The 24,723-nt window shown below is 40.8% G+C and overlaps 1 protein-coding gene across 1 annotated transcript in view; it reads right to left on the bottom strand.

The window, feature by feature from the left end:
• The window catches only part of SORL1 (sortilin related receptor 1), a 187,750-nt gene that overhangs the window by 88,600 nt on the left and 74,427 nt on the right, over nucleotides 1-24,723 (bottom strand). Inside the window, 3 exon segments of the mRNA XM_017863726.1 lie at nucleotides 1,581-1,767; nucleotides 3,273-3,451; nucleotides 16,323-16,411. Of these exon segments, the coding sequence (XP_017719215.1) occupies nucleotides 1,581-1,767; nucleotides 3,273-3,451; nucleotides 16,323-16,411 (455 nt within the window).

Genomic DNA, 24,723 nt, shown 5'->3' with positions numbered 1-24,723 from the left:
AAAAAAAAAAAAAAAAAAAGAGTCTGTGTCGTTACCTTGGGAGCACACACCTTTCTAAGGAAATGACTGTCTTCTGTGTTCTAAGCCTTGCTGCTCAAAGGGTGAATGTGCAGATAAGCAGCATCCACATCTCCTGGGAGCTTGATGGAAATGCAGACCCCCAGAACTCCTGAGGCAGAATCTGCACGTGATTCATACGCACCTTAAAGTTTCAGAAGCACTGGTCTAGAACAGAAGTGGCCAAACCTGGTCGGCCATTTTCGTAAATAGAGATTTACTGGATCACAGCCACATTCATTCATCTAGAGCTGCTTTCATTCACCCATGGGCACTGCCATGGGCAGAGTGAGGAGGTGTAATGCAGATCATAGAAACCATGTGGCCTACAAAGTCTAGAACATGTACTGTGTGACCATGTTCCAACCTCTGGTATAGAACACATCAGAGGTTTCTGGCTTTAGTCAACACAAGCACAGCTGCCCAAAGCAAAATCTAGTTCCTCTGTGCCTCAGCAACCACTCAAATATGAGTTGTGTATTTATATTAAATACTCATGGCTCTCTCGGTGCTCCTGCATCAACGACAACGAGTTCATGCTGAATTACAGACTAAAGTAACTGTCAGGAGCTCTGAAATCCCGCATACTCTGCCACTAGAATCCTCCTCCTACAGCTAAGCTCTGTTCTGATCATCAACTCTCCTCAAAAGCCCCTGAAGGCTTCCTCCTAATTATAGAATAAGGTTCATTCCCTCTAAGGTCTGTCTACCCTACTGTATTCTATCTTTTCAGCCTCATCTCCAATTATCATCCCCATGTCATACACCCAACAAGGCATCCCAATTCAACTCCCAACCACACCCTGCTGCCTCTATACCTGTCTGTTGCAGCTACATGGTCTCAAAACACTGCTGTCTGCAAATATAGATGCTCCCTGAGAGCCCAGCTCAAACAGCACTTCTTCCAAAAATTTCCTGATTCTCCAACAGCAATCCACAGCCCTCTCCTTCCTTTTAATAGTCACAATAAAAGTACCGGTTCCTGCTCTGAGGCACCTGCTCTCTTCCACCTCCTGTGCCAATTAGCTATGCACAAGTCACTTCTCCTACTTTTAGCATTCGCAGCAGTGCCTTGGATATTTTGCTCAAGAAATAATAAATGATGCAAACACACACACACACACACACACATATGCACACACTAACATCCCCTCATTTCAGATAAAGAAATAAATCTCCTCTAGAATAGGGTCCTAAGGAGAAGGATTACCAACAATGGAACCTTCAGCATATTTTTGGGTTGCCCTAATAGAAATAAATCCCAGACCTATCTATTCCCGAAGACATGGCTGCAGCTGTCCTAGACACCTCTACCACTTTACCTGGCTGTAAGAACTAAAGAAAACAACTTACATGAAACATGCCTAGCACAGCTCCTGGCACATAAAAGATGCTTCCTAAATAATTGTTTCCTTCTATTCCCTTCCTTTGCTCAGGGAAAAGGACCATGCCTAGTCTCTTTCCCCGACACTGCTGAGTGAATGAAGCACAACTCAGTCCCCAGTCATCAAAGAAGAACTAACCATTCATAGTCCTCCCGGGTGCAGGAGCAGTTGGACACGACCACTGGCCTGTCAAAGTCCTCTCCATTGAAGCATGTGGCATGGGGGGTCCTCCGTTTGAAAACGGTCTTGTGTCCCAGTAAACACTCATTCCCCCGCTCATCAGATGGTGACCACAGCTTGTAGTCATTCTCTGTGCAGGGAACTCCTAAGGAAAAAGACACACAGCACGAAGCATTACAGGCAGGCCCATACAGGGTTCCCTGCTGTGCCTCAAGGTGCCCAGCCTCAACCCCGACTTCCTGTCTATCTGTTGCCACCCCACAAGCACACAGACCCTCCAATCGGCTTGCTTTGAAGCTGGGTAGCCCTGTGCCAATGAAAACGGTACCTGAAATGCAGACATTTGCCTGGAAAAGTTGGGAAGAAGCAAGCCACCTTTGGGCTTCTATCCAAACTTCTGAAACATTACAGAAGACATTACTGTAGAAACAAGTCCCCAGAAGTGTTTCTCTCCTAGAGAACTGGGGAACGGCTGAATCCTTGATGAGCAATACCACTGGGGGTTAATGTTCCCAGCCTGCTTCCTCGGGCAGTGAGGGCACATCTGGTAGTGTGGCCCGAGCGCAATGGAGGGCTCACTGGCCCTACTTGAAGGTACAGGATCTCCATGGAAAGAGGCTGGAAAATGCTAAGATACCTTGCACCGTCACTCCATCGGCCACGTTCATCGAAATGTAAGTAGGGTGCTTTTTACAAGCATTCCAAAGTATGCCTATGTCTATGTTGGCACTTTTTAACTCTTATATATGTGTCTTCAGTCAGATTAGATACTACCCAAAGTCGATACACAACTTTTGATTCAATGCCATGCAACACAGTAAACTTATTAAACTCCTACTGACTGTAAGGCTATCGAGCTTTCCAGTAGGTGGAATACAAATATGCACAGGGCAAGTTCTTATTTTTAAGGGCTTTATAATCGAGTCAATGGAAGGTGAAACACACCGAGTGACAGACACAAAGTTATGAGTCCACTTATGTTCTGGACATAGAGAAGGGAGACGTCTTCTGGTTAGGATATCAGCAACAAGTGTGTCAGATCCTGAGATATGAAAAGGATTTCGAGTAGGGGAGGCTGGATGGGTGGAGGGGAGAAGAAACAGGGCATCCCGGGCAGCTAGAATCAGGTTAGCCAAGGCTGAGAGGGAGGAAAGGGTAAGATAACACGGGGACGCAGGGAGAGGATGCTGAAGAGTTTCACTTCTGCCTGCATACTTACACATCCTGTATCCAGACTAGCAGATCACGACCAGATCCTAGATGGCTTTGAGAGGACCCTGCATTGCTTGGCACACTGACTTACGGAGAGTCAGGCACACTCACTGAATACGTCCAATTGGCACTGCTGATTTGGAACTATGTTTTTCATTCATGCATTTATCTACATATTCAGCAGACATATATTTAAACCTCCTATGTGCCAGGAACTGCATGAGGAAACTAAGATACAAAGAATAACACCCAGCCTTACTAAGAAGAATTGAGCAAGCCCTCAATTACCTCCCTACGCATTTTGCTAACTCTTCTGGGCCCATCTCCCCCAATGAATCTCAAGCTCCTCTGAGTACACAGTATCTAAGCTGGTGCTTTGCATATAACAGGAAGTCCATGCATATCCATGTGAAAAGGTCCAAGGAGGCAGCAGCTTACCCAAAGCATCTGTGGCATTGACCTGGAGGATCAGCCAGCTGTGGACATTCTCTTTGTTCGAGCCAAAGATGGTGAAGACAGTGCTCTTCTCCCCAGGTTCTGTGAGGAGGCCATACACAAACACTGGCTTCTCAGAGAAGATGAATGTTTTCCAGGTCTCCCCTTCATTGGTACTGTATCTGCCCAAATGCAAGTAAGAGAATCCTTGCAGTTAAAGTATCTAAGGCAAAGGCTTGGTTTCCATATAACATTCACCAGGAGCAGGAACCAGGGTTCCTTGGAGAAATGGCTGATCCCGGGCTAAGGCAGGGAAAGTTTAAGGAAATGCTCAGAGATAAATGCAGCCAGCCTGATGGGGCTCCCAGTGGCTGAATTTAGGAGAATTCAAACATCAAAAAAGAAAAATGATGGTAACAGATTACACATTGAATGAAAATAGGACATGGGTCTCTAAGAGGAGCAAAAGAGAAATTTTTTTCTTTTTTTTCTTGGAGACGGAGTCTTGCTCTGTCGCCCAGCCTGGAGTGCAGTGGCACGATCTCAACTCACTACAAGCTCCGCCTCCTGGGTTCATGCCATTCTCCTGCCTCAGCCTCCCGAATAGCTGGGACTACAGGCGCCCGCCACCACGCCCACCATTTTTTTTTTTTTTTTTTTTTTTTTTTTTTTTTTAGAGCCTGGGTTTCACCATGTTAGCCAAGATTATCTCAATCTCCCGACCTCGTGATCCGCTCGCCTCGGCCTCCCAAAGTGCTGGGATTATAGGCGTGAGCCTCTGCGCCCAGCCCCCAATTTTTTTCTTATATTAGAATGACACTTAATAAAGGTTGGAAACAATACAATAGAAATGACAGAAAAATTACCATTCTGTAATCCCCACTGCAATAACTAAATCACACAAGGATCATCACTGGATGCTAAAACCACTGGGTGAAAGTGTTGGGGCCAGGATGTTCAGATTGTGTGAACATCAACCAACAGACAAATCGTTCACTACAAATAGGGAAATAAAATTTTACAAAACATAATCTCACAATGAATGATCAGAGAGTCACAATCTTAACTAGACATCAGCAAAAGCAGGACAACTTGGTATTAGGTGCCTCCTGAAAAAAGCATTGAGAATAATACATCCTCTGCGCACTATTCTATACAACTGGACAAATCCAAAATGTGGGATATTCTACACAATAACTGCTCCAGATTCTTCAAAAAAACCAAGGCCACAAAAACCAAATAAACAAAAAAGGCAGATAATGTGTTATAGATTTAAAAAGACTAAAGGAGTATAATAGCCAAATGCAATGAGTAAACAAATTTGCAATGCATAAATCCAATCCAGGGTTTAGTTCAGGACTGACTAAATCCCAGATCGAGGGGGAAAAGCAGCCATAAATAATTTGAGACAACTGAGAAAATATAGTCTATAAGTCATACCGAGTTCATGTTAATTTTCTTAGGCGTGAGAATGGCATTGTGATTATATAGGAAAATGCCCTCATTTATTGGAAATACATGTTTAAGTAGCTGTGAGGGAGCATGATGTCTGTAACTTTCTTTAAAATGATTCAGCTAAAAAATAATAGATGGATACACAGATAGATAAACAGACCCATGATAGAAGTAGAGCAAATTGGCAAATACTAACAATTTGTGACTCTAGGCGAAAGTTTCATGGGTGTTCTTTATACAGTTTTTCCAACTTTTCCGTGGTCTTAGAAATTAAAAAGCAATCACGAAACTCTAATTGCAATCATGTTGGACATAAGCTGCTTACTGTAATGTTTCATAATGTAAAGCGCACTCCAGAATTCAGTGATGCTTTCTTCAAGTTAAAGCATGATCGTGGTAACAAAATGATTACAAAAATTGACACACATTCTTCAACAGATCATCTTTCTTCGGAGACAAAGACAAGATCTGACTCCTCCTATTATTGAGGAGTTGGATTTAGTTTTATGGCGGTCAGCAGCCATCTCGCAGCTGCATTTGATCAAATCTGGGGACCGACTATCTTGGGGCTACAAATCGGCAACCGTATTCACAGATGATGTCATCATGGATGATGCCTTGTATGTCTCTCATAATCATAGGGCTGATGGAATGTTGTTTGTTTTGATTTCTAAATCTTTTAAAAATTTTATTCATAGGAATATCAAACATATAAGTCAGTTGAGAATTTATAGTAATCCTGTAACACTAAACACATTAGCTGCTGCCCTCCTTCCCTCATCTCATCAGCATCGAAAATTGTCGCATACAAGCTGGAATTCTGCTACAAGTTTGGTCTCCCACTTTTCTGTATCGCACCTTATCCTAATGAGTCATAAGCTATTATCGCATGAGGATCAGCCATCTTGCCACTTCACTGTGGCTCAGGAGCTTTCAAGCCCACCAAACCACTCAAGATTCAGGGCTTTGTATGCTTTTGAGATCGCAGAAACCAGGGCAATGGTTTGGGCACTTTCTGCAAACAGTGTACCGCGTCTTTGGCGCCGCCTTTGCAGGCCTCAATGGGACAGCCTCCGTAGTCCACAAGCTGGATTCTCTTCTGTTCATTTATTCAATGGGTTTCCAAAGAGGCTCCATCCACCTTCCTATGTCTTCCCCATCACTCCTATCCCTTAGATGTCTTCCCACTCCCTTCAAACTCCTGAAGGTCCATGGTCAGCCTCTCCACTCACCTACTCCTTTTGTTGCTAAAAGTTAGTAGATGCCGTAACTAACCGAACTCTGTTGTTGTTCAACGGTGAGGAATCTACCTTTAGACTTCTCAGGGGAGTCCAAGGATATCTGGTGCACCCGCACTGTGCAGCAGGCGAAGTATTAATGGCATATTATATTTCTAGATGGATTCTGAATAATATTTTTGAATAACCATCAAATGGAAAGTAAGTGGAAAATAAGACTAGAAAATGTGAAGAGAAAAAAGACATCATGGTATTAGCTCCAAATAAGGACAAGGGACCCATCTTTCATCCTTTAGTGACTTAATCTCTCTGTGCTTCAGTTTCTACATCCCAAACATTGAGAAATCATAAGTAGAACCTAACTTCATAGGGCTGTCATGAGGATCAAAGGAGTTCCTTATGTGCAAATGGTTAGCAACAGTGTCTGGCATGCAGCAAATGCTATGTATTTTAAATGAAAATAAAATTGGCCGGGCGCGGTGGCTCAAGCCTGTAATCCCAGCACTTTGGGAGGCCGAGACGGGCGGATCACGAAGTCAGGAGATCGAGACCATCCTGGCTAACACGGTGAAACCCCGTCTCTACTAAAATACGAAAACTAGCCGGGCGAGGTGGCGGGCGCCTGTAGTCCCAGCTACTCGGGAGGCTGAGGCAGGAGAATGGCATAAACCCGGGAGGCGGAGCTTGCAGTGAGCTGAGATCCGGCCACTGCACTCCAGCCTGGGCGACAGAGCGGGACTCTGTCTCAAAAAAAAAAAGAAAGAAAGAAAAGAAAAGAAAAATTAAGTAACATGGTAATATCCAAGTCTAGCATAGTACCTGCCACAGAGTAGCTGCTCAATAAAGGCTGAACTCAAAAAAAAAAAAAAAAAAAAAAAAAAAAAAAAAAAAAAAAAAAAAGAAATTAAAAAGCAAAAAAGTTGAAGGAACGTATATACTGAGGAAAGTCTCCAAGACAGACTATAACAGAACAAGGAAGCAAGTCTTTGAAAAACTAAGTAGCATTTGAGTAACTGCACTGATTTTACATTATCTTTGGTATTGAAGAAGGAGAAGGAGAAGAGGGAGGGAGAGGGAGGCAAGGAATAAAATCTGCCCAACATTTGTTTTATCACCCAGTGAGCAGGTGAGATACTTGACATGAGAAATCACTCAATTCAAGCCTCTTTAGAATCACAGTGCTTCTGGGCCCTTCTTAAATCCAAATTATATGCAAAACTTTTTCTTTCAGCTTTCTCATGTTTTTGAGATTTTAGTTTTACACCCTGAGATTCTAATACTTGACATAAATCTTTTCAAGACATCACTCAATCCAAACACTTCATCTCATACTGAGATTATTAAACTTGATTTGACCAGGCATGGTGGCACATGCCTGTAATCCCAGTACTTTGGGAGGCCAAGGCAGAAGGATCTTTTGAGGTCAGGAGTTTGAGACCAGCCTGAGAAACATAATAAGACCTCCATCTCTGCAGAAAAAAAATTTTTTTTAATTAGTCACGTGTGGTGGTGCCCCCTGTGGTTCCAGCTCCTCCTCTGGAGGCTGAGGTGTGAGGAATGCTTGAGTCCAAGAGTGTGAGGCTGCAGTGTGCCATGACTGCACCACTGCAGTCCTGCCTGGGTGACAGAACGAGACTCTGCCTAAAAAAAAAAAAAGATACTGCCACAAAAAGGCTAGGGGTCAAACCAACTGGTAGGGTTACAAGGCAGAATAATGAATGTCAATGGGAGACTAAGTAATCTCCCACTACAAATCTCTCACAAGGGGAGAAATCTCACCTGGCAGATACACTTTTGGTTTAAGAAAATTTTGAAACAGATACTTGGATAAATTAACTCATTCAGTCTCCTTCTTGTAACCAGTGTCATAAGCTAAAGGTTTATATTACTTTTATAGCAAAATGAACCAGCAGAGTCAACCTATTACCCAGACATGATGGTAGCCATCTGCCCACTCAGTGGTAATGCTAAAGTCCACCTATTTATACATTGCCAAGTTAATTCTCTTTAAGAGCTCCTCGAACCACACATAACCTCAGGAAATGAATCACCTCATTTCTTGAGGGTTCCCAGAGGACTCTGACAATAACTCATTAATGAAATAACAAGCAGGTGCATGACCAAGCATAGCTTATATCTGAAAATACACTACTCATTTAGAAAATGGTGCTCTTCAGAATTCCGGGGAAAAGGCTCTTGCCTTTTCAACAACGACAGTTAAGAGAACACGTATTTTGGACTGAATTCTGACCCCTAAAGGAGAACTTGTGTTGGTAGAAGTGACAAGAACCTTGTGAAGAAACAAAGTCATCTTTGCATTTTTTTTTTTGTATTTTTAGTAGAGACGGGATTTCACCTTGTTGGCCAGGCTGGTCTCATACTCCTGACATCAAATGATTCACCCACCTTGGCCTCCCAGAGTGCTGGGATTATAGGCATGAGCCACCGCACCTAGCCCATCTTTGCATTCTTAAGTTATGAAAGAGGATATAGGGCACTTGCCTTTAGGAATGAAGAATTCAAACTGCTCAGATAAAAATATAGACATAATCCCAGGGACAAAAACTCTCAAGAAGATGGGAAGGTCATATAATATAATAATAAAACTTAATATAACCACAGATACTGTAAAAGGAAGAAGTGTGGTAGATAACCAACTTAGGACTCTAGCAGGCAGCTACGCAGAAAGGTTCCTGATGAGTTCGGGTTCCTAAAGAACATATTCAAGATGGGAAAAAGTCATATAACCAAGAGCAAAAAATTCAGTTACTGCTAGCTAATTCTAGCTGTAATTCTCACAGCCAATAGTCTGTTGGAATAGTAGCAAGATAAGTTCAAAATTAATCACGGTTTATGCTTCAAATTACCAAAATAATTGGCAGACTGGTGGGTCAGTGGATGGGTTATCTGATAAGTTCCATAAAGAATTAGAAAGGAACAGGATCATTGTTCTGATGGCCAATAGAATAAATAATTGCAGACATAATCATATGTATCAACTCAAAAAACCAGAGCACTTGATATACATTCATCCATTAGTGCATCCATTCATTCATTTATGAAAACCATCACCCAGGTCTGCCTATCTTTACTAGAACTTTGAATTGAAAATATTTTATGTTTTCTGACTGACTGGAAAACTGAGAATAAGAGAAATAAAGACTTCGTTAGAAAAAAAAAAATCTTTGAGTAACAACATAGTAGTAAAGCTGGGTCTAAAAAAAAAAAAACAGAAAAAAATAATTTCTATTTTGCTCTTTATCAAGGAAAATAATCTTCAAATTGGACATGACAAGAAAAACTAGGTAAGTTAAAGGAAAATGAGTACAAAATATAGTCTAAGGACTGAAAGACTTAAAGATACGATGATTATAGCATCCTTTTCAAAAATCTCTAGAAGAATTATGAAGAACAAAGATCTCAAAAACTAGAATAGGGAAAAAACTTTTATTTCCTTAATGAAGAAAAGGTTAATTCAAGAATGGATTATGAAACATAATTTTGAGAGCAATCAGACAAAAAGGAGGTCAAGGCTAAGAACCCAAATGATTCCACACACAAGTCACAACAGACTAACTCCATTTCCTTTCCTCATGGTAATTCTTGATTTGAAAAACAGGACAATGACACAGAACATTCATTTTTTCATTAAGATCTTTGTGGACCACGCAGTCAGATAAAATTCACTGGTGGTAAAATAAGCACATCCCAAGAGTGCTGACATATGGTTTGATCTCACCCCAAGATAAGACTTCTCATTCTCACAGAACTCAACACATCTGTCAATGATCTGGATAGGGATCTGGAAGGCGAATCTGCCAAATTTGCAAAGGGTAAAAGGCTAAATGTATAAATAATACAATAAATGCCAAAAATAGCATTCAAACCAAAAAAATAAGCAAAAATAAAAATAAAGTTCCACACGTAGTTTCAAAAATCTATCTGCTCAAATACAGAATGGGGAACATCTGGTCTTTAATAAGATCCATAAGAAAGAAGGATCTCAGGTATTTTAGTTAAAGTGAACTCAGCCTACCAATACCAGTTAAAAGATGGATAAATCTCAAAATCATTACGCTGAGTAAAGGAAGCCAAATACAAAATACAAACAAGTGAAATTCTGGAATAGGCAGAACTAACCTACAGTGATAAACATACCACTGGTTGCCTGTAATTGGGGCAGGGGTTTGGGGGTGGAGATCACTGACTGGAAAGGGACATGTGAGTATTTTCCGGAGTGATGGAAATACTCTACATCTTGACATGCACCCTTCAGAACTGATTAACTGGTGTAGTCAATATCTGGGCATCCTGTGGTATGCAAATGATACCTCCACTCAAAAAAAAAATTAATAGGAGCCACCAGTTTGAGATAGCTGTTAAAAATGTAAATACCGTCAGAGGTTTTTATTAATAGATATAGAGTGTTCAGAATCGTGAAGGCAAAATCTCAATGTCTTCTGCATGTTTCAGACTACTGGGGCCAGATCCAAGTACCACATTTTAAGGCACTGACATCGTGAGGCAGACCTAAGGCAGAACCTAGAAGATGGAGATTCAGGATCTATAGAATATGAGAAAAGGAACTGGGGATATTCATCATGAAATGGCAGACACTGAGGAGAACATGACAGACTCCTTAAATACTTGAAAGGCTTTCATGCCAAAGGAAATATCTACTGTGCATCTCCACGGAGCAGAACTAAGTCCAGGAATAGAAGCTGGAGGGAGGAGAATTTGGGCTTTCCCTTACCAGAGAACTTTCATTCGCAAATGAATGAGTGAACAAATGAACAGCAAACTGTCCCAAAGTAAATTGGAAGCACCTTTTAATATGGCAAATTCCCCACCAAGAGAAATGTTCAAGTATAGAACAAAAGACTGTCTATCACAGATGGCATGGAGAAAATTCTTGCAAAGGGTGGCAGAAGGCCGAACCGGATGTTGTAATATATCCAGATTCCTGCTGGACATCTCCAGCAGGAAGCCTCCTTGGACACACCACAGAGGCTTCAATTCAACCTGTCCATGTCTGCATTTAATACACAGCCCTGCAAGCCTACTCCTTCACCTCTGTCTTTCTATGAGTGTTATAATCACTTCTCCCATCATCCCAGGTGAATCAGAAGCTACGCCCTGCAGACTTAGTCCTCAAACACACCCCCGCGTCAGCTCTCACCTCAGGTCTCTCTCCACTGAATCCATCCTCTCCATTCTGCCAGATCCATCGTTCCATAATGTAAGTCTAGCCATGTCATTCCCCTACTAAAATCCCTCAAAGGGACTCTATTACCTCAAAGCAAACTTTAATCTCTTTAGTAAGGCACACGTAAGGTCCCCCAGGACCTGGCCTCTACATACACACCTTCCTCCAGCCTCGTTTCTCACCATTTCCCACCTGGAAATTTGCATTCTATTAATACTCAAGAGCTGTGCACATTCCCCATTGATCATGCTTTTGCCCTTGCTCAAGTTCTCTCTAGCCCTAGAAAAGCATTCCGACCTTGCTTTATATCCTTTTATGTTCAGCTGGGGTTTCCTCTCCCAGAAGCCCTCCTCTGTCCCCTAGATAGCACCACCTGACCCTCATTCTGGTTCCCACTGCACCCAGGGCTCTCCATAATCTCATACCTCACTATATTTCAGTGACTTGATTTTACGAGTGTTTTCTACTAGATTACTAGATTGCAGTTCATCAGGAATAAGACCTCTTACTTTTCTTCCCCTGGCACCCTGAATCTTTCCTAGCGCACAGAAAGGGCATTATTCATAAACGCTTGCTGAAGGAAGTTAAAGAAACTCCACTGCATTTTTTTTAACCCCATGTCTCAGTTTCTTAACAGTTAAAAGGTGATAAGGACCAAGCTTGGTGGCTCACACCTGTAATCTCAACACTTAGGAGGCTGAGGTGGGCGGATCACTTTGAACTCAGGAGTTCAAATGAAAACAGCCTGGGCAATATGGCGAAACCCGTGTCTATCAAAAAAAAGATATAAAAATTAGCCAGGCATGGTGGCTCATGCCTGTGGTCCCAGCTACCAGGAGGCTGAGATGGGAGGACCGCTTGACCCTGGGAAGAGGAGGTTGCAATGAGCCAAGATTGCACCACGGCACTCCAGGAAAAAAAAAAAAAAAAAACCATGATAAGAACACCTGCTCCTCTATACCTCAAGAGGCAGAAAAACCACAGGGGTCAGGATAAAGTAGAGGTGGCTCTCCTGGCAACTGTGCCATTGAGAGGTGCTGCAAGCAAGTGAAGACATTAACCGCTGCCTCCCACATTCTGGAACTGTGGGTCTGATTCCAGAGCCCAGGTCCAGAAAAGACAGCTGCCCTGCTGCGTGGAGTCTTTGCAGGGGCTTTTCAGGATTTCCAGAGAGAAGCCCCTGTGAAATTGGATATCTTAGAAAAAAAGATGCTTTGGGGCAAGTTCAAAATCTTATTACTGACTACGAATGATATCATCACACTGACAAGCAAACCGCAGTGAAGAAACAGAAATTGATCTTATCTTCCGTGATAAAGCTGACAAATGTGTTTGAATCTTCTTCAGTCGGGGTGCAAAAATGCAACAGCCCCTTCTCCGAAGAAAAAGCCACTGCTCCTACGCCCCCCGTGAGCATGTTCACAGGAGCAGCATGCTAATGAATGAATAAGTGAATCCCCAGTGCAGGTTCTTATTTACCCGTTTCAGACATGTAGACACAAGAGCAAAACAAAGTGTTCCACTTCTTGCTCTCAATTTCAATTAACAATAACAAAGGTAACAGTCTCAGAGGAGACTCAAGGCAGAAGCTGAAACAAGTAACAGTCAACTCCTAGATATCTGTGCTAATCAGGGAGAGAAAGACGTGCATAACTTAAAAGAACATCAACAACAACAAAACCACTAATGTTTACTTTGAGCAACGCTTCAATTTCTGTCCCCACTACCACCTATTTGAGTTACTAATGCTACTTTACTTAGCTTTCCTCCCTAAAGACGGGTGAAATCAGAGCAGAAAGCCCTCTTTCAAACAACCCCCTCCTCCCAGCCTCTCTCTCTGCATCTGGCTCAGAAACATCACAGAGCAACAGTGGGCACAGGCAGCTCCTGATCAGTGCCCCACTCGCCTTTGCATCCTTGGTATCTAGCACAGCATCTGCTTCATTGTAGATGTTCGACAGCTGTCTGTGTAATTGACCTGAAAAGATTCCTAACAGAAATATGCTCAAGTTCCAGTGTGGGCATTAACTCCTGACGAATCTCTTATTCCCTCATGTGAAAACTAAGGAAAGTGGATTAGGTCATCTCTGGTGTCTCTTGGGTACCACCAGGTTGCACACATCCAGGGAGCCTCCACTCACATCTGTGCTCCTGGGGTTGTCATTGACACGGAGCACAATGGCAGTGGTCCCCTGGAGCTGTGCAATTGGCACGCCAGCTAGGTCTCCTCTAGTTTTATCAATCAGTTAAAAAAATAAAAAATAAGCAATCTTGGATGATTAAGTATGCATGACCTATTTCAATCAAATATTTGCTAAGTGCCTGCTAACCTGTATCGAGCAGAAGTATTTACCTACAAAGACCTTACTAACGAGCTGCAGAATTCAGGCACATCATGTAAAGGTAACTAACATAAGAAGTCAGAATATGATCAATGCAAAATTAATGGGACGGCCTATACACGCTGTGAGTAAAGGAAAAGAGATCTCTGTGGTTGCAGAGGCCAAACTTAGAAGGGGCCTGAAGCCCTAGCCCAGCAACAGTTACCCGGTCTTGTCAGTAGCAACCTCTCCTCGTGCATGGGCATCACAGTAAATCACCACTGTAGTTTGAGAATATGAACTAACTTGAATATTATTTCTTGCTTTTCAGAGCAGCAGGAGAAGCAAAATACCTTTATGAACAACACACTGAGTAAATGCCAGGTGGCTACACAGATTTAGGCCAAGCTCAGGTTGTTATGTGGGACACATGCACCTGTCAATAGGAGGCTTGTATGTATTCTTGTATTTCCAAATGCTTTATTTGAACTATTCAAACAGACACCTCCAAATGAAACCTATACAACTAGAGGAATGCTACAGTGTCCATAATCCCCCAAAGTCTACAACCCCCAAGTCATTTCCAAACGTCTGCGGAAGGCTTTATGATTTTCTGGCAGCGAGTTTATTTTCCTCATCATGTTTTGCTCCAGCTAGTGCAGAATGACGCTGCGTTCCCTGAGCACATATGCACCGACAGATGGTGTAAGAGGACTAGAATCACACTAACTCCTTCAGAGGAGCCAGTTTGGAATGCAAATTTAATTTTCAGAGAAGTTAAACAAGGCAAATCGAGAACTGACTCTGAAATCTGAAAGCCATGCAAAGAATGAAATGTATTCCTAGGAAGCCAAACTATGTCCCCTACGTGCGTATTACACACATAGCAGTATACCAAACACTACAATTGTTTCCTCGCCCACCTTATGACTACAGGGTAGCATGCATCCTATTCATCTATAGATACACAGTACCTGGCACAATCGGCACCTGCTAAACATGTGAAATGAAAATTAAATTAATGGGTATATAAATGATAGCACAAATGTGGGAAGTACTGTGTTCTGTGATGGTCGTTGTCTGAGCAAATACCTATCTGAACATGAATACAGAGTGTTGCATACAAACAGGACCTCTTCAGAGTACTGCCTCTAAAGAAACAGCTAACCAGTGCTACACAGAACAGAGAACAGCCAAGTGGAATGACAAATACCAGTACTTTGCTTCTCTCTCCTTCTCTGAGGCCAGGTTGCTCAGCACATGTCAAATTAACCACAGGGAAAAAACCAGCTGCTAAGATCTCTTTTTCCAAACCACCCACCTCTCACTTGCTGCTGGCCCTGTTTCTTTTTTTTTTTTTTTTTTTGAGACAGAGTCTGGCTCTGTCCCCCAGGCTGGAGTGCAGTGGCGTGATCTCGGCTCACGGCAAGCTCCGCCTCCCAGGTTCATGCCATTCTCCTGCCTCAGCCTCCCGAGTAACTGGGACTACAGGCGCCCACCATCATGCCCGGCTAGTTTTTTGTATTTTTAGTAGAGACGGGGTTTCACCGTGTTAGCCAGGATGGTCTCGATCTCCTGACCTCGTGATTCGCCCACCTTGGCCTCCCAAAGTGCTGGGATTACAGGTGTGAGCCACCGTGCCCGGCCAAGCTGGCCCTGTTTCTAAAAGGAGCAAAGAAAAAGAAAGCTTTGTCCTTGCAATAAACAAGATAGTTACAGAAGCCCTCTCCAGATCCTTCACCAATCCACCTAATGGGTTCAGCTCAAAAACAGGAAGAAGTGTGGTCTGGCATGAACTTGATCTAACATGAACCATTCAATTATGAGCCAAAAGAACAGTATATATATACAGATCTGTATATATCTGATAAAATCAGAACATAAGGGTGTAGAGGTTACAAACTCCTGACAGTTTTGCTTTTCAGAACAATATATTGCAAAGAATATAGGATGCAATCTAAAACCCCAAGTGCTAATCCTGCCTATGTCACTAACAAAAGGAATGACCCTGGGCAAGTTACTTTGCCTTGCTGAGCCTGTTTTCTCATCTGTGAAATGATGCAGTTAACCCTAAACATCCCTTCCAGCTCTATGAAACCCCCCACCAACCTAATGCACCAGAAGTCAATGGCTATCAAGGTGTATGCATTCTGTAATTGTTACTCATGTATTATTATTATTGCTATTTATTTTTAGTCATTCTATGTAATAAAGACACAAAGCAAAGGAGAACAAATTAAAGAGCCTCCACTTAATTACTTGGCCATTATTAATTCTTTCTACAGTGTTATACATTTTCAAATCCATAAAATTAATTGCCCTATTCCTCACAATCTCCCTTTCTGATAGAAAGGACAGGTTCTTATTATTCCCATTTTAGAGATAAAGAGTTTAAGTCAGGGCAGCCATCGTGGCTCACACCTGTAATCCCAGCACTTTGGGAGGCCGAGGCAGGTGGATCACCTGAGGTCAGGAGTTCGAGACTAGCCTGATCAACATGGTAAAACTCTGTCTCTACTAAAAATACAAAAATTACCCAGACATGGTGGCAGGCGCCTGTAATCCCAGCTCCTCAGGAGGCTGGGGCAGGAGAATCGCTTGAACCCAGGAGATGGAGGTTGCAGTGAGCTGAGATCGCACCATTGCGTTCCAGCCTGGGGGACAGAGTGAGACTCCATCTCAAAAAAAAAAAAAATAGTTTAAGTCATATCCAGAGATCACAAATTGTGCTGTCAACAACCTAGCGCTGTAGAGAGATAATCCACTTAGAACCACAGACGTAAATTTCTGGGAGAAGAGTTTGATGTTAAAAGGCCTCATCAGAGACACTTACTTTAGCTCATTGGTCTCCATGCCCTGGGCAATGGCCATGATGATTCCGCCGTGGTCTCCCCACGTGTAGTAGTGAGGTCCAGGAAGTGCCTGAGGAGGAAAAATTCATGGTGACACCACTGCTGTGGAGGTAACTGTGCAGAAACCATGTACACATAACCACAGGCATGCACACATGTGCGCATAGACATAACAGCAATGACAACCACTTTAAACCAATTTTTCTGTTCACAGAAGACATCCATTGACATCCATTATCTCATCTGTTTCACACAATCCTAGGGACAGGCAGAGCAAGTTCTAGTATCTCAATTTTTTTCCCAAATGAAGAAACACGGGCTTAATATTAAAATGGCAAACTGTGAACAGCAGAGGTAAGACTCAAATCCAAATCTATGACTCCCACCAACACTTAATTAAAAAGTAACTAAGGTTCCAGTTCTACTATGACAGTATTAGCCCTCTATAGCCCATCCTTCCTGCTAATTACAGTTGAAAACTCTGGACAAAAAACAACTACCAGTGGATGCTGAAAAAGTAAACAAAAGCAAGCAGCTTGTGGAGATTTAAAACCTAGAGAAGCTACACACACAAGTCATGAATTTGCTGGTAAAGCTTTGCCCAAAGGGAAAGTCCCAGACATGGGGTACACCTCAGTCTCAGTCACAGCTAAAACTTCAACAGATACTATTTCCCCCAAAGGAAACAGAGAAAGGAGCCTCTGTAGGGTAGGGAAAGTGTGGATGGAATCCCATAGCAGGAGTGTCAAAAAAGTAAATCCCCTAATTTTGTGTATGAACTTACGTAAGTCGCAGCCTAACCCCTGAAGTGTAAGTGCATGAAACATACAAACCAGTGTAACAAAGGCTTAGCATACTGAACTGAGAGTTAAACTACCACCTACAGAAAGCACGACAGAACTCAGGGTCAGAACCTAAACAGGCCGATTACATGCTGAAACAAAAACATCAATATCCTTCAGAAGTCTTGATTGCATGAATTTCATTCACATGTGCAGAATACAAACCAAAAGTACTTAACATACAGCATACAAACATATCCATAAAATGTGTCCAATTCTCAAGGGAAAAGATAGTCAAAAGGTGCCAATCCCAAGTGACCCATATATTAGAATTTTTTTTTTAATTTTTTGAGACACAGTCTCATTCTGTTGCCCAGGTTGGAGTACAGTAGTGCAATCTCAGTTCACTGCAACCTCTGCCTCCTGAGTTCAAGCGATCTCCTGCTTTAACCTCCCAAGTAGCTGGGATTACAGGCATGCACCACCACGCCCAGCTCATTTTTATGTTTTTAGTAGAGACAGGGTTTCACCATGTTGGTCAGGCTGGTCTCAAACTCCTGACCTCAAGAGATCCACCTGCCTCAGCCTCCCAAAGTGCTGGGATTACAGGCGTGAGCCACCATACCCAGCTGTAATTTTAAAATAGCTATAATAACCATGTCCAATGAGGGAAAGAAAAACACACGTGAAACGAATGAGAGAAAAGAATTCTCCCAGAGAAGTGGAAACAATTTTTAAAAAGAAACCAAACAAATTTTATAACAGAAAAATATAATGTCTGAAACAAGAAATTTACTGATGGGCTCAACATCAGAAAAGCAATGACAGAGGAATTAGTGAACTTCAAAATAAATATAGATCTGTAGAAATTACAGATCTATCTGTATGCTCTAAAGAATATACACGGGGCCGGGCGCAGTGGCTCCAGCCTGTAATCCCAGCATTTTGGGAGGCCGAGACGGGTGGATCATGAGGTCAGGAGATCGAGACCATCCTGGCTAATACGGTGAAACCCCGTCTCTACTAAAAAATACAAAAAACTAGCCGGGTGAGGTGGCAGGCGCCTGTAGTCCCAGCTACTCGGGAGGCTGAGGCAGGAGAATGATGTAAACCCGGGGGGCGGAGCTTGCAGTGAGCTGAGATCTGGCCACTGCACTCCAGCCTGGGCGACAGAGCCAGACTCCGTCTCAAAAAAAAAAAAATAATATACATGGGGAAAAAAAGATTTCAAAGAAAAAAAGATTGCCAAGGACACAGAGAATAATAACAGTAGGTCTAATATGTAACTGGAGTCCGAGAAGAACAGGAGAAAGGGACGGGGGCAGAAAAAATTTTTGAAGAAATAATGGCTGAAAATTTCACAAATTTGGTGAAAGACATAAATATAGATTCAAAATCAGCATCTACTGAGAGAATAAACTCAAAGAAAAGCCCTCCTAGACACATCATAACAAAACTGCTGAAAACCAATGAAAAAAAAATCTTCAAAGTATCTAGAGAAAAATGGCATGTTACACACAGGAGAATGATAGCTAAAGTGAAGACAGGTTTCTCATCAGAACCCACCGAAACAAGAAAACAGCAGACATCTTTAAAGTACTGGAATAAAATTACTGTCAACCCAGAATTCGCTATCCAACAAACATATCCTTCAAGAATGAAGTTAAAATAGAGATAGATTTTCAAACGAGGGATAAACAAGAGAATTCACAGCCAACAGATCTTGCTACAGGAAATGCTATAGGAATTTCTTTAGGCTGTAGGGAAATTTCCCATGGGTAAACAGAGATTTTTCCAGAACAAAGAGCAAGCAAGAGAAATGGTAAATATCTGGGTAAATATTTAAGTTCTTTGAAATTCATATGACAATTTAAAGCAAAACCAAACACTGCTTTGTGGGTTTTGTAATGTGTGTTGATGTGATAAATATGAAAATAACATATAGGTGGGGGAGGAGAAAAGGGACTTACATGGTTGAAAGGGTTCTAAATTTTATGTTAAGTGCAATATCAACTCAAAGAAGACTATAAAAGGTTAGATATGTATGTTGTAATCCTTAGAGAAACCACTAGAAATACATAGAGAAGCCTCCCAAAAAATCGAAATGAAAGTAGAATACTTAATGTATCTAGATAATACAAAAGGAGACAGGACAGAAGGAACAGAGGAATAATAAATAAGAGAAACGAAAAGAAAATAAATGAAATAATAGACCTAAATTCAAATATATCAATAATTATATTAAATGTTAATGGCCTAAGCATTTCAGTTAAAAAGCAGAGCTTGGCAGAATGAGTAAAAAAAGCAAGACCCTACTGTATGTGGTCTAGAAGAAACACTTCAAAGAACTGCACGTGGCAGCATGTGCCTTTAATTGCAACTACTTGGCAGGATCACTTGAACCCAGGAGTTCAAGACCAGTCTGGACAACACACAAGACCTAACTTCAAAAAAGAGAAAAAAAAAAAAAAACACTTTAAATACAAAGACACAGATAGGTTGAAAGTGAATGGAAGTTAAAATATGTACTATTCAGGGTTGGGCGTGGTGTCTCACACCTGTAACCCCAGCACTTTGGGAGGCCAAGGCAGGCGGATCACTTGAGGTCAGGAGTTCGAGACCAGCTTAACCAACATGGTGAAACCCCGTCTCTATTAGAAATACAAAAATTAGCTGGGTGTGGTGGTGAGCGCCTGAAATCCCAGCTACTCGGGAGGCTAAGGCAGAAGAATTGCTTGAACCCGGGAGGCCGAGGTTGCAGTGAGCCGAGATCATACCACTGCATTCCAGCTTGGGTGACAGAGTAAGACACCAACTCAAAAAAAGATGTACTATCCAAATAGTAAACAGAAGAAGGCTGCAGTAACTATTTTAATATCAGATAAAATAGACTTTAAGACAAAGGGCATTACAATAGATAAAGAGAGACAGTTCGTAAAGATAAAAGGGACAAATCATGAGAAAATATTATTATTAATGTGAATACACTTAACAACAGAGACTCAAAATGCATACCAAAATAAAGCAAAAATTGACAGAATTTAAAGGAGAAACAGACAATTTCAGAATCATAATAGGTGATCTTACCATTCCTCTCTTAGGAATTTAGAGAACTAGACCCCCAAAAATCAATATGAACACGAAAGATCTGAACAACATTATCAACCACCTTCATATAAATAATATCTATAGAACACTACCTCAAACAACTGCTTAATACGTATTCCTTCCCAGTGCATGTGATATATTCAATAATATAGACCACATGCTGGATCTCAAAACAAATCTCAATAAATCTAAAGGGACTGAAATCATACAAAGTGTCTTCTCTGACTATAGGAAATTAAATTAGAAATCAATAACAAGATATCTATGAAACCCCCAAATACTCACAAATTAAATAACACTTTGCTAAATAACTTATCATTCAAAGATAAAAATCAGGAGATATTATGGATTGATGAACATGTTCTGGAATTAAATAATGGTGATGACTGAATAATACTAAAAACATTTGAACTGTACACTTTAAAATGGTGAACTTTATGGTATGTGAATTATATCTCAGTTTTATCTGTTTTTTATTTTTTTGAGACCCGGTCTTGCTCTGTTACCCAGGCTGGAGTGAACTGACACAATCACAGCTCACTGCAGCCTTGACCTCCTGGGCTCAAGTGAGCCTCCCACCTCAGCCTCCAGAGTAGCTGGGATCACAGGCACGCCCGGCTAATTTTTTTATTTTTTGTAGAGACAAGGTTTCACTATGATGCCTGGGCAGGTCTTGAACTCCTGGCCTCAAGTGATCCTCCTACCTTGGTCTCCCTAAGTGCTGGGATTACAGGCATCAGCCACTATGCCCAGCCTATATCTCAGTTTTAAAAGGGGACATTAAATATACTCTGAACTTAAAAACACTAAAAATACAATATATCTGAATATGTGGCATAGAGCTAAATTAGTATTTAAAGGAAAACTTACAGCTTTAGATGCTTACATTAGAAAAGAAGATATAAAATCAATAACCCAAGGTTATATCTTAATAAGCTGCAAAAAGAACAACAAAACAAATAAGGGAAAAAATAATAAGAAAAAAACCAACAAAACAGAAAGCAGACAATAGAAAATCAACAGAGATAATGCAGATTCTTTGGAAAGATCAACAGTACTGAAACATCTAAACTAAGGAAAAATAGAGAAAATACACAAATCACCAATATCAGGAATGAAATCATCACCAAAGATCCTGCAGACATAAAAAGATAAAGAGAATATATCATTAATAACTAAGGCCAAGGAATGTCACAACTTACGTGAAGGGACACATTTCCTGAAACACACAACTCATCAAAATTGAAACAAGAAGAAAATCTGAAGAGTCTTATATCAACCAGAGACACTAAATCTCTTATCAAAAAATATTCCCAGAAAGAAAACTCAATGTCTGGACAGTTTCATTAGGGAATGACTCAAGAAAAAATAACACCAAACTTTGTCCTAAAAAAGAGGAAGAGGGGTTTACCACTCTGCTTGTTTTGTGATACTAGCCAAACCCTCATATCAAAACTTTAAGATTTTACAAAAAAACAAATTACAGACAGGTATCTCTCACAAATAATGCAAAAATCTTTAACAAAATATTAGCAAATCAAACCTATCTGCACATAAAAAGGATAACGCATTATGACCAAGTAGAGTTTGTCCTAGAAATTCCAGGTTGTTTTAATATTCAAGAATTGATTAATGTCATATTTAATACATCATAGTAATAGAAAAAAATCATTTTAATAAATGTAAAAATAGCATTTGATGAAATCCAGTCTCTGATTATGATAAAAAAAAAATATTCAACAACTAGTAATAATAGGGAACTTCCCAAATGTTGACAAAGAAATCTGCTGCTAACATCATAGTTAATGGTAAAAAGGTTGAATTGTTTCCCCCAGAGACAGAGAACAAGACAAGAATGCCCACTTTCACTGTTTCTATTCTGTTGTTAACAGGCCCCCCAAAATCTGGCCATATCCTGGCCCCAAAACTGGCCTTAAACAAAATCTCTGCAGCACTGTGACATATTCATAATGGTCCTAACGCCCACGCTGGAAGGTTGTGGGTTTACGGGAATGAGGGCAAGGAACACCTGGCCCACCCAGGGCAGAAAACCACTTCAAGGCGTTCTTAAACCACAAACAATAGCATGAGCGATCTGTGCCTTAAGGACAGGCTCCTGCTGCAGATAACTAGCCAAACCCATCCCTTTATTTCAGCCCATTCCTTCGTTTCCCATAAGGGATATTTCTAGTTAATCTAGTATCTATAGAAACAATGCTAATGACTGGCTTGCTGTTAAGAAATACGTGGGTAACTCTCTGTTTCAGGCTTTCAGCTTTGAAGGCTGTGAGACCCCCTGATTTCCCACTTCACACCTCTATATTTCTGCGTGTGTGTCTTTAATTCCTCTAGCACTGCTGGGTTAGGGTCTCCCCGACCGAGCTGGTCTCGGCATATTCAACACTGTATAGAGGTCCTAGCCATTGTGATAAGAAGAATGAAAGAAATCAGAAGGGAGAAAATGGAGGAAAGGAGGGAAAGAGAAGAAGAAAGAAGGACAAGAAAGAAGAGAAAAAGAAGGACAAGAAAGAAGGGAAGAATGAGAGAAGAAATAAAAGACATTAAGATCAGAAAGGAAGAAATAAAACTGCCACTCTTTGCAAATGGTATGATTGCTTACAAAGAATCTAAAAACCTACTAGAACTAATGAATTACCTTGGCAAGGTCACAGAATACAAGATTAATATATAAAAAATCAATTGTATTCTTACATACTAGAGCAAAAATTAGAAAATAAAATTCCATTTACAGTAATACCAAAATAAAATAAAATATCTAGGAATAAAGCTAATAAAAGATGTACAGGACCTCTACACTGGAAACTATAAAATACTAAGAGAAATTAGAGAAGAAATGGAAAAAGATACTGTATTCATGGATCAGAAGACTCAATAGTATTAACACATCAATTCTCCTCGAAATTGATCCTATAAATTTAAGGCAATCATAATAAAAATCCCAGCAGATTTCATAGAAATTGACAAGTGATCCTAATGTATCAGGAAATACAAAGGACTTACAATAGTGAAAATGATTTCTAAAATGATCAAAGTTGAAGGACTTACCCTACCTGATCTCAACATTTACTATAAGGCTTTGGAAATTAAGAGAATTTAGTATTAGTGAAAAGATAGACAGATTAATGGAACAGAATAAAGTCCGGAAATAGACCCAATTGGCCTAAAATTGGCCCATATATGGCCAATTGATTTTCAAACAGGTACCAAGGCAATTCAATGGGGGAGAGAGAAGTGTTTTCAACAAATGGTGCTAAATCAATTAGATCTCCATATGGAAAAAATGAGTATCTACCATCATACAAAAGATTTAAATCCAAAACATATTTTTTAAAACACTCCTACAACTCAAAGAAGATAGACAACTCAATTATTAAAATTAGTTTTTAAAATTTATATATTTATTGAGACAGGCTCTCATTCCATTGCCGCCCAGGCTGGAATGCAGCACAATTACAGCTCACTACATCTTCAACCATCAGGGCTCACGTGACCTTCTGATCTCAGCCTCCTGAGTAGCTGGGACTACAGGCATGCACCACCATGCCTGGCTATTTTTATTTTTTGTAAAGACAAGCTCTCCCTATGTTGCCCATGGCTCCAGCAATCCTCTTACCTCAGCCTTCCAAAGTGCTGGGATTATAGGCAGAGCCACTGTGCTGGACCAACCCAATTTTTTCAAAAAGGCAAAAGGTTTGGGCAGATACTTCACAACCATATTTTAAAATGGCCAATGAGCACACAAAAAGAATCATTAATAATCATGCAAATGCCAATTACAACTACAATGAGATATTATCACATGCTTATTAAAATGTCTAAAATTAAAAAGACTAATCATACCAAGTGTTGGCAAAGATGTGAAGCAATTAAAATTCTCACATACTGTTTGGTGGAAATGTAAAAGGGACAATAATTTGGCAGTTCTTTAAAAAGTTAAATATACACCCACCATGCTGCCTAGCTATTCCATTCCTAAGTATTCACCCTAGAGAAATGAAGAAAATATGCACATGAATGTTCATAACAGCTATATTTGTAATCAGCAAAGCTGGAATGTTCATCAACAGATGAATGAATAAAGAAATTATGATATATCCCTACAATGGGATACGACCAGCAAAGGAAAGAACAACTGATACACGAAACAACTCGGATGAAACTCAAAATCATCGTGATGTGTGACAGAAGCCAGGCAAAAAGAGTATATATACAATGTATGAGTCCACTTATCAAAATTCTAGAAAATGTCAATGAATAACCTATGCTAGAAAATGCCAATGAACAACAGAAGCAGACAAGGACAAGAGTAGAGCATGGGACAGATTGCCAAGGGGCACAAAGATACCTCGGGGAAGGTGATGGAAATGTTTGTTATCTTAACTGTGGTGACCATAATTCTGATCAAACTGTACACGTTAAATACATGCAGTGTACCATCCCCTTATCTGCTTCAGTAAAGTTGTTAAAGAGA

The sequence above is a fragment of the Rhinopithecus bieti genome, unplaced genomic scaffold, assembly GCF_001698545.2.
Source record: "Rhinopithecus bieti isolate Rb0 unplaced genomic scaffold, ASM169854v2 scaffold_70802, whole genome shotgun sequence".
Lineage (NCBI taxonomy): Eukaryota > Metazoa > Chordata > Mammalia > Primates > Cercopithecidae > Rhinopithecus > Rhinopithecus bieti.
Note: the sequence above shows the minus strand (reverse complement) of the source record. Positions and strands in the feature narration are given on the sequence as shown.